The sequence below is a fragment of the Cynara cardunculus genome, assembly GCF_001531365.2.
Source record: "Cynara cardunculus var. scolymus isolate 2C chromosome LG 6, CcrdV1, whole genome shotgun sequence".
In the NCBI taxonomy this organism is placed as follows: domain Eukaryota; kingdom Viridiplantae; phylum Streptophyta; class Magnoliopsida; order Asterales; family Asteraceae; genus Cynara; species Cynara cardunculus.
The window spans coordinates 15041814-15053503 of NC_037533.1; the positions used below are offsets into that span (position 1 = coordinate 15041814).

Here is an 11690-nt window from a genome sequence, read left to right on the forward strand (position 1 = left end):
TAAACCAAAAATAAATTATTTCTTCATTAAACCTAAATTAAATTATAACAAAAAATTGAATTAAAGAAATTACACAAAAAAATGAGAACTTTTATATTTGTTTTGATTTTTATGACATCTTCAAATTTATATTTTATTAAGAAAAACATTATTGTTTGTTGAAAACCACATAAATTCGTATTGTAACATCGACAAAGACCAAAAAAAAATGAAACATTGAAATCGATATATATTTCGTTGCATTGCGTGAATACCCTTCTATTATAATCATTACTGCCCCTTGTGCCGACAAATCTCTCCCTGTAATATCCTCAGCGCTAACCTCTTCCTTAATGCATGTGTTAAGGACATTATCTGTCAGGGAAGCTGGACTTGCCCCCACCTGCGGGACAGTCCCAACTCCCTCCTCATGTACTTTCCTCCTCTGTCCCTGATAAACTTCTCTGGAGAAAAAAAGGTGACCGTCTTACTTCTTTCTCTGTCCATGAGGTCTGGCTCTCCATCCGCCCCAATAAATCGGATGTCGATTGACATCACATTGTCTGGTTCTCTCAAAACATCCTCATACATGTTTTCGTTCTTTGGGTTACCCTCAAGCAGCGTCTGAAGACGCATGATAAGCTTCGATTCTAGAAGGCCTATTCTAACCTGTCTTGTGTGTTCTGTCTGAACGGTCCTGATTCTCATCAGCGTCTATTCTTTGAGTGTTTGTTTTATAATCAAGTTTGGAATGGCCTTAAGCCCAAGTTGAACCTCCCTATTACCCCGGATAACTTGGCTGATAATATTAGTATGTTCCAGCAAGCCACCAAAAGCAAGATCATTTGGTCTATCATTCGACGATTAGTGGTTGTTGGAATCGTCTACCACCTCTTGCACTTAAAAATGATTTTACCCTTAGAAGGCTTAAAACATCTTATGATGACGGGGGACACCCGATTTGCAATTGACAATACGGAACATATAAGTAAGACACCATTCAATGTTGCACACCCATTACTTAAGAATAATCAATCATTAAGATCAACCTCTCCAGGTCTATAGTATAATGGACTGACAAACTCAACTACTTCAAGATTTTTTCTTGTGGAGTCACCAAGTTCAACCATACTGGGTCTTTACCTTAGATCCCCAATATCAAAGTTAAGCTAATTCACTTAAAATTTACATTTTGTTGACCATTAGCCGATGCCCGACTCCAATAGTCCACACCTTATTGCCTATAAAGACCCAATACCTGTTTCAAGTTACAGTTAAGAAATATCGATCCATTCTACCACTAAGTGATACATCATATACCTAACAACCACATGTCACACAATTACAAAATGGTTCGGAGCAATGTCAAGCCATGTTGCTCGCATAGAACAAACTCCACGATGTCAACTCAAACTACATATACAATAACCTTTCACAATTTTGTTCACAACAATGAACACTCATGTTTTTGTTAACACCAGTAAACCTTCACAGTTACTTTCATATTTTTGTTAACACCAGTAAACCTTCACATTTGTTTTACTAACAACAATGAATTGTCATGTTTACTTTCGTATTTTTGTTAACAACAATGAACATTCACGTTTCATATTTTACGTGTAAAAGTCCGTATGAAAGATTCGGTAAAAAGAACAAAAAAAAGTATATCACACTCATGTTAACAACACTGAACTTTTAACATTTTTGTTAATAAAACAACAGACGTTCACATTTTTGGTAATGAAAATGAACATTCATATGTTTGTTAACATCAGTAAACCTTCACATTTTACATTTGTTAACAACAAGGAACGTTCATATTTTTGTTTATGTGAAGGTTAAAAGACCTGATTAAAAAACTAAAATTGTATATTAATATATCTATCAACTTAAAATACCAAGTATTCATGTGGCCATGGAGGTTCATAGCAATATGACTACAAGTCATTTATGGTTGATCAGGAGATTAGTTAGGAATGGCAATAAGTCGGGTATTGGTATCCTCGTCCCCGAAACCGATAGATAAAACCGTTCACGTGACCGCTCCGATCCCCGTCGGGATATTATCGGGTCCCCGCGGTTTCCCTGATCCCAGTTGGGAACCCGTTAAGGGTAAAAATCCCCATTTTCACCGTCGGTTATACCCGAAACCGATCTGAAAAAAATTACAATATGCTAATTTTCACAATTAAAAGTAAATTACAATTTTTTTTAAGATGTAAGTTTAAATGTCTCAAACATAATTGAACCAATTACAAACAATGTATTATATTACAATACAAAACTAAACAGAAATTCAAACATCATACAACTAAAATCACGATTTTAGACAAATAAACTAGATTTTTTCGTGAACTTTATCTGGGTTGTTGAGTAAAATGAATAAAAGTCTTTTAAATTTTAATGTTACTATTTTTTTTATGATATTATATATATATATATATATATATGTATATAAATTAAAATGAATATATATACATATACACATATCACCGTCCCCGTCCCCGTTAAAATCCCCGCCCCGTTCCCGATAAAATGTCCCTGAACCCGGCCCGAAAGTTTCGGATTTTAGGTTTCACCATGGGTTTCAGTTTTTTTTGCCATCCCTAAGATTAGTCGGTATATGTACGCTGGCCTGAAAAAAACCTACGGTTACCAAAAGATAAAATAAAAAATACAGTATCAACTGCCCTCCAAAATTAGTCATCTACATATGATACACAAAGATTTACATAAAGGCTAAGTTAAGGTCGGGTGTTGATATAACTCATTAATTGTCATTTTTCAATCTAAAACTGCCGGTGTTCGCGGTCCGGTTTGGGCGGTTTAACTCCTCAAACCACAAATCAAACCATAATGGCGGTTTATGAAATTTTCAAACCGAGCGGTTTAACATTAAGTGCCCAGACCGGTCAAACTAGACCACGAAAAGACGGTATGGTTTGACCGGTTTAGGCGGTTTGGGGCTTTAATGAACTTTAAATATTAAACTTAAAAAAAACATATGTAATTTAGAATTTTAGATTAAATATTCAATTTAACAAAACAAAATATCTAAACAAATAAATGTAATAATTAAGCAACTCTTGAGTACAAAGTCGAAGCAATCCAAAGTATAAACAAATAAATGTATAATACATTTTAGAAAAAAAAAATTAACAAAGTTACAACTTGTTGGTCCCAAAAGGGTCTACAAGAATACTAAACAGGTTGTAGAAGGGGGGGGGATGAATACAAACACAATTTTCAAATTTAAAATATATATTGATAAAGAAGATCAATACAGATTTTACAAGATTGTTTGCGGAAAGATAANAAAAAGTTATACCAAAAAATGAGAACTATTTAATAGTTAATTTGATACTAATATCGATTTATTTTTTTTTTCAAAATTTTATATTATCTTTAAATTTATATTTCATTTAAAAATAAAAACATTATTGATTTTTTTAAAACACATAAAATTGTATTATATCGATAGAGACAGAAATTATCATGAATGTTGTTTAACAATTTAAATATCTTTTCAAATTTTGTCAAGTTGTCCGTTTAATTCTTTATCAATAAAATATAACCCACTTGAAGTGTTTTCATATAAATGAGTTATACTAAAACACGCTTTTGAAAAAAGGCATTAATATTATTGACCAAAGTAACAATAACCTTAAGAGAAGTAAAATACGATGAGCAACTTTTGTCCAAAACTCCATCAACCTCAGACTTTGCATCTAATGTTCGTTAAGTGGAGCCTTGAGTGAATTTGCAACATCGATAACGAACCGATATCTAACATCGGATTTCAAGAGACGGTCCATGGCCGTGTTCACGTAGTCTATTGGGACAACCTCTACATCCGCGGTTATCCCATGCTTCGCAGAGAAATCTAGCATTTCTTGAGTTTCTTTCAGTCCTCCAATGTTACTACCACCAACAATCTTCCTCCCTGTGTCAATTTTAAGAAGTATTACTTTTGACTGAAATTGTGATCCGAGTATGAAGATCACTACAACAAAATCGGGTCTATAACACGCCAAAAGTGTCTTAATAAAGACTTAAGTTTATAGGGCCTCGAGTTTTTTATTCATATATTGATCGACCAGTTTTGGGCGTCCTAAAGAGTTCTTTAAAACACGCTTAAAATAAAATGTCGTATTAGCTCTTTTCTTTAGACATTTTTAGAAGTCCCTTTTTGTTTTTACATGACACTTGTTTCTGTAACAATTTTTTCAAATAATGTCATAAAAAATTATATGATGTTTTATTTCAAAAGTGACCTAGATAAACTTGTAAGGCGGCCAAAATATCCTATAAACTTGGCCAAAATGTCCTATAAACTTATTGCAACTCTTTTGCATGTGGAACAACGGGTTGAACCTATAAACTTAAGCCTTATAAACAATCTATTATGACACTAAAACATAAACTTATAAAAAAATAATCTTACCCATGATCAAAGGAAATGCTGGTAGCTCATGGGGTTTCTCCGGTACACCAACAAGCACAAGTTTTCCATCCGTTTTGAGAACGTTTAAAAACGCCGCGATTGCATGACTCGCAGACACTGTATCTATGATTCCATCGAGAGTTCCCGTTGCAGCCTATTCACATAATCAACAAACCCGTCTAACACTATAATTTTCTCCAACTACTTTGTAAAAAAAGAATGGTAGTTATCAAAGGGTCATTGGCCAGCGATACATGGTAACCCAACTTATTGGTGAGAAGTGTGTATGAGTTTATTTACGGTTTATAAATATTATATGCTTCAAAAAATATATATATGATAGTCACCTGCATTTGCTCCAAATCTTTGGTAACTATGAAATGGTCAGCTTTAAGTCCTTCAAGTGCTTCTTGCTTTTTGGCTGGGGTGGTACTGAAAACCGTAACTTCTGCTCCAAAAGCCTTGGCCATTTTGACAGCAACATGACCGAGCCCACCAAGACCAACCACACCCAACTTGGTCCCTGGCTTATCGAGCCCATAGTGTCTAAGTGGGCTGTAAGTTGTGATCCCAGCACATAGCAAAGGTGCACCAGAATCAAGTGGCAAATTCTGTGGCCAACGCAGCACAAAATGCTCATCGGATACCATGTGATCAGAGTAGCCACCGTATGTGATTGTGCCATCGAAGTAGGGGACACTATAGGTCAAGATCATCTTAGGACAGTATTGTTCGAGATCGTTAGAACAGCTTTGACATGATCTGCACGATCCGACCAAGCATCCAACCCCGACTGTGTCCCCAACTTTGAATTTCTCTACTTTGCTGCCTACTTCTGTGACGACACCCACAATCTCGTGCCTTCATTTGTCATCAAAAGCTCATTAAATATATGCATTCATACAAATACATATTCAGATTGTGGTTCTAACACTGTAACAGAAGGAAATTCCAGAATTCAAAATTAAGAATTCTGGGATTTGGTACTTATTGGTATCTCCATGGATCCTGATGTATACGGAGCATAATCATATGAGAACCTAATATATTATTGAACCAGGGGCGGACCTATAAAGGCCCTGACGGGTAGGGATGGTGATTTGGCCCGATCCGGTGGGGAACCCGGTTCACCCGACCCGGACGGGGACGGGGATTCCCCGCTAAAACGGGTACCGGGGCCGGGGCCGGGGATCCCCGGTAGAGGCAAACCGGGGTTGGGGCCRGGGCCGGGTATTGTATCCCCCGACCCGCCCCGTACCCGGTATATTCAARATTGACTTATTTCATATTTCATATTTGGGCTTTGGCTTTGGGGCTTGGGCTTCAGACTCAGTCACGCACACCATAGTCCACAACTCCACACGAACACTCATTCTCTTCTCATCCTCTTCTCTTCTCATTCTCTTCTCATATACACAAATCACACAGCCACACAGAACACACTACACAACACCGAACGTCGGATCTGGCTCACACTCACAACCCTCGTTGCCGTCGGCTCACTGCACACACCACACTGTGTTGACTGTTGTTGCCGTCGACTAGCGTCACAGCCATCGTCGGCCGGCTCGTCCTCGTCACAACCCACGACCCGTGCCCTAATCGTCTTCTAATTCTTCATTGATTTGCAGCAGTGAGCCACAACCATCGGTCGTCTTCTTCGATCCTTCGAGGTCTGTCTTTGTTTTTTCTAAACCCAAACAGCAACACCCTAAAGAGTAATGAATTTGGTTTTTCTAATTTCAGAATTGATGTGGGATTATTCAATGCTACTTATTTATGACAGCATCTGTTTAGGGTATAAATTTAAACCCATTATGACAGCATATGTATCACGATGTAACGATGATGTTGCTTGAAAAAAAACATTAAATTTAATTTTACCGGGTCTTGGTACGGGTCTGTTGACCGGGGCTTGACCGGGGATTGACCGGGGCCGAAAAGTAAATCCCCGTACCCGCCGGGGACCGGGGCCGGGGCCGGGTCCGGGGACTGTTGATATAAACCGGGGCCGGGGCCGGGGATTGCAAACCCCGCCCCATCCCCGCCCGTTGCCATGCCTACTGACGAGTCCCATGCACCACCCAACTAATTTTCGCAAGTAATTTTTTTTGGGTATGAAAGGTGCACGTGCTAAATTTTGAGGAGTGTTCCATGATATTAGAAAATACAAGGGAAATCAATAAAAAATATGAAAAGTCATTCGAAATCATCCAAAAACCAAAATTGTTTCGAAATCAACCAAAAAAGTTGAAAAATCCCTCGAAACATTGGAATTCGGCTAGAAGGCATCGGCCGATTTTGCGGGACTATGATCTACTTTAGAAGTGCAGTTGCCCGACAAAATATTCTAGGTCCGCTGCGGAATTAATTAAGAACTACGAGAAACTTTACCATAAGGTATTTGTTTCACATGATTTTATTTCCAATCTAAGAATAATATTTAAGGAATTGACAACTACATACTTGTTTTTCACAACATATTTGTTTTTTTTATATATTAGGTTCAGAATATGAAACTTTTTTACATATATTTTTTGTTTCATAAACACATGAAAAAGTTTTTCATTGTGAAACAAATACATCTGAAACAAACATATTATGAAACAAATATATATTAGTCAGTACCCTAAATCCTATCTTTGAAATAATTAAATAACACATAATTGATTGGTTGTTACTGTTTTTACAAATTTGTGGTTCTTCGGGTTTATATAAACATGTTTATGTAGGGAAATGTTTATTTGAGGAAATGGTAAATATTTGAGAAGTAAAAAAGTTATCATAGCCCTTTATGTGGTCAACATTTACGGCATTGACCGTAAAACACCGGACAATTACTCGTATGGGTATGTAGAAAATTAAGGGGTAGTTTTGTAACTTTTACATGAATCCATGTGATTCACATATAAACTATATGTTCATGTGTGAACCCGTTAGTTAGTTTACATGTGAACTATTTAATTGATTCATATATGAAACAACAGGTTCATATGTGAATCAGTTAATTAATTCATATGTAAATAATACAGGTTCATATGTGAATCACACGGGTTCATACGCAAATCAACTAAAATAGTTCATATGTAAATTACACGTGAATCACATAGCTTCACATATGTACCCGTTTGTCGCCTATTTGTAAAAGTTACAAAACTACCTCCTCTATTTTTGCATAATCTACAATTTTTGACCGATAAAAACCATAATTATTGATCAATCAAATCCGATCTTGAGCGTATGAAAGACTATGATCACTTGTTTACTTCACAAATGTTTACAGATCTCAAAACAACATTTGGCTGAGTATGTATTTGTTTACATATACTAGAAATGTACTTGCACAATGTAGCGAGATATATCTTTATTTTAATGTTTCGTTTTATTTTTTTGTCACTGTTAATATAATACGGTTTATATAGTTTTGAGAAAGATAATATTTTTATTTTTGAATAAAAATAAATTTAAAGATATCATAAAAATTTAAAAAAATATATCGATATTAATATTCAAATTAACTATTTAAAAGTTCTTGTTTTTTGTATAATTTCTTTAATTCAAATTTTTATTATAATCTAATTTAGGTCTAATAGTGAAATAATTTATTTTTGGCTTAACAATATAACTTTTATAAATATAATATTTCTGTTAGAACTCAATGATTATCTTAATTATATTTTAAATTTTTTATATTTAAAATGAGATGTTTATCCTGTATTTGATTATGTTTATCTACAATTAAGTTGGTCATACGAATTCAAAAATTGAGGTTTAATAAATTGTATTTACGCACAATTACTTGTAATCTTAAATTTTAAATATATATTAATAAATGATACTTCATACATAAATAATGGTTTTTAATAACTTATAATGTAGTATAGATTATGCATTTGATTCCACTAATCTCTCCAATTCTAGAATCAACAAAGAGGCATCTTTTTCTGGTCAGCCACTCCACGGACCACAACTCGTTTCAACTCTCACTACTCTCTTTCTCGCCATTCCCCTACTGATTAACCAATTCAATCAGGTTGGGGTTTCAAGCGAGTATTTCTGTATTTGTGATATAAACTGATTCAACTACTTTCCAATCAGCAGGAAAACAATGACGAAACTTAAAAAATGTTGAGTAGGAACAGGAAAACAATGACTAAACTTGAGTAGGAATCGAGATGAAATAACAAATAACCAAATAATAGATCGATGACTTTGTACCCTGGAACAACGGGATAAGTTGTTACACCCCATTCGTTCTTGGCGAAATGAAGATCCGAATGGCAGATTCCACAGTACAGAACTTTGAATCTCACGTCTTTATCTCCCGTAACCCTATAACAACACCAAATCAATTATTCACATCACCATCAACTCACAATCGATCTTCCTAAATTAGGTCGCAATATGTATTACTTAATTGTTAAATTAAATCAACAAATTGTTGTAAGTTCAAACCGATTGAACTTGAGAAAAATCATTACGAATTTGCTCATATCTCAAAAACTAAATTAATCGTAACGCCAATAAACACAAAATCAGTTCGATTTGATGCTATTGATGGACTTTTTAAGTTTCTGAAAGGCGTACCTTCTGGAGAAGGTGAGAGGTGAGAAGGTTCCAGAAGTATCGGTGGCACCATAACCGTAGGCCTTGATGGGATGCACTGTATCCGGTGAATTCGCCATTTTTGGAAAGCTTGGATTAGAGAGTGAGTGAGTGAGTGTGTGTCACCTTGCAAGGGTATTTTATAGCAGGTGGCTGCTATCGCATGCAATGATGTCACATCATTTTTTTATGTTTTACACAAGTTTGCCGCCACTTAATTCCAACTTACAAGAAAATATTATTGAGAGTAATATTTTTCAAAAACCCGACCAACTCGATCTACGAACATTAATATAATTCAAAGCCATTTGATGTTTAATTTGAGTTGTAAAAATTTTAAATCGTTGATTTTAGGTTGATATTAGATTACTATTATTTGAATCCAACCTAATTCGATTAATCCGATATCTTTTTATTTTTTAGATTTAATATGATTGTTGAATTTATATTAATATATACATTAGACAATTACACTATTACGTACGCCCTTAATATAAACATATTTTCAATCTATTTAAATATTTATATAACTCATTCGTATATATATTCAGTAGCTGTAAACATATATATATATATATATATATATATAAATTAAGATAATTAACTGAATGTGATATACATAAGAAATATTGATAAGTTGTATTAAATGGTTGACGATGAAAAAAAAAAGTATAGGTATAAAAATAACATATTTACGTTATTATTTAAAAATTAACATTTATCCTCTAAAAATTAACATTTATCCTCTTCTCTTTAAATTGTTGCATGAAACCCACACATTGGACAACCATCATAACACATTGCATTGATTGTCACATGACAGTTTGTTATACAGTAGTTGTTGACGCCTTCCAAATTTGACATTTCCTTTTTCTTTTGTCAAATAAAGTTTGTATTTTATTAAAAATAATTAAACAATAAAACTCATGGATAAAAAAAATTAATTCGTGAAAAAAATATGGATATATATTATATGATTTTATATTTTCTTTAGGTATTTGATATTGGTGTTATTTTGATGGTTTCGACGAGAATTTTTTAATAATATATTTTGTTATAAAAGTGAACTTATTTAATAAAAAAAATTAGAAAAACCTAACAAACTATCTCATCTTGAATTATTAAGTACTTCAACTATTTTTTAATAAAAAATCATTAAACTTTTTTATTTTAATGATTAATTCTCAAACTATTTTTTAATGAAACAACATAACTTTCTAAATTTGAATGATTACGTCCCTAAGGCTGCGTTTGGTACATGAGACGGGACAGGACAACACGGGACAAAACTCACTATCCTATGTTTGGCGTAGCATGAGACAGAACAAGAACTCACTGTCCCACGTTTAACGCGACATGGGACAGGGACAAGAACTGGGACAAGGTGGGATAGCACGGGACAAAAGAGGTTTTTTCTTGTTCCATCAAAATAGGTGGAACAAGATGGGACAAGAATGTGACAGAAACTAAAATATTACTAATCTACTCTAGTTTGACAGAAACCAAAATATTACTTTCTAAAAGAACTTCAATAAAATAAACGATGGAACTTTTAAAATTGGTTATTTATATTATTTTAAACAAAAAAAACTATCATAACCGACTAAAAAGATCTTAAAGTATAACTACTTGTAACCCATTAAAAATAGATCAAAAAGAGGGAGATCGATGGCAAAGCCAAGAGTATGATACCATATATGAAGAACATACAACGATAGGACAACAGTGAGTGGCGAGGGTGTTTGATTACATTGCTTGCAAGGGGGTTGAAAGACGTAGAGATTGGAGACGGTAAAACTGATTAAGGTTTCTTTTTATTTCAAAACATTTCTAATTGGTTACAGGAAGGTTTTTGTGGGTTAAAATAATGTAAGTAACCAATTTTTAAAAATTTGATGATTTATTTTATTAAAAAAATGTTTATGGACTTAATTATTCAAAATTAAAAAGTTTGATGGTTTATTTATCCAAAAAATAATTTAAGGATTTAATTATTTAAAATGAGAAATTTTAATAATTTTTTCATTTAAAAAATAGTTCAAAAAACTTAACCATTGAAAATGCAACAGTTTGTTGGGTTTTTGAGAAATTTTCCTTTAAATGTAAAAGTATTAAAAGAGCCAGCTGTCTAGTTAATAGGCCCACCCCTACACAAATAATAACTTGACATGTTACACCAACTAAATAGTTCAATTATAATCACGACACCATTTAATAATTTCACAAGTTTTATGATAACCCACTAAGGTCCAAAACAAAGTTCATCTATAACTAATAATAACTATAAAACTCCCCGATCATGGATATAATCATTGGTATAAAATAATACCCATCTAAATAATTCAATTGAGTTTCCTTTTTATTCTACTTTTTTGTTCCAATAAAATGAAAACAACACCAAGGGATTGTTTATTCAAATGTTTATCCGGTAAGTGCATATCTATAAGAGTCAACACTATAATTTATTTTGATGAGTAAAATTTTAGTACATCAAAACGTACTGAATGAACAATTTATCGGGTAAGCGCTTACCTGGGTAAGACTCTCCATTCTTCTCATCGCTCTTACCCGGTAAGATTCTTGGCTCTTGTCATGTTCATCCGATAATTTTTTTTTTTGATAAGCAGTTACCAAGTAAGCGTTTAATAAACGGCCCTAAAAG

General features: G+C 33.7%; 1 protein-coding gene across 1 annotated transcript; it reads right to left on the reverse strand.

Moving 5' to 3' along the window:
- Nucleotides 1–3598: 3598 nt before the first annotated feature.
- LOC112514288 (mannitol dehydrogenase-like) lies at nt 3599–9135 on the reverse strand. Its single transcript, XM_025120654.1, has 5 exons — nt 9011–9135; nt 8642–8755; nt 4771–5284; nt 4424–4577; nt 3599–3922 (listed from the first exon to the last, which is right to left on the reverse strand). The coding sequence occupies exons 1-5, from the start codon at nt 9106–9108 to the stop codon at nt 3708–3710; spliced, it is 1095 nt and encodes a 364-aa protein (XP_024976422.1). The 5' UTR covers nt 9109–9135; the 3' UTR covers nt 3599–3707.
- Nucleotides 9136–11690: the final 2555 nt, after the last annotated feature.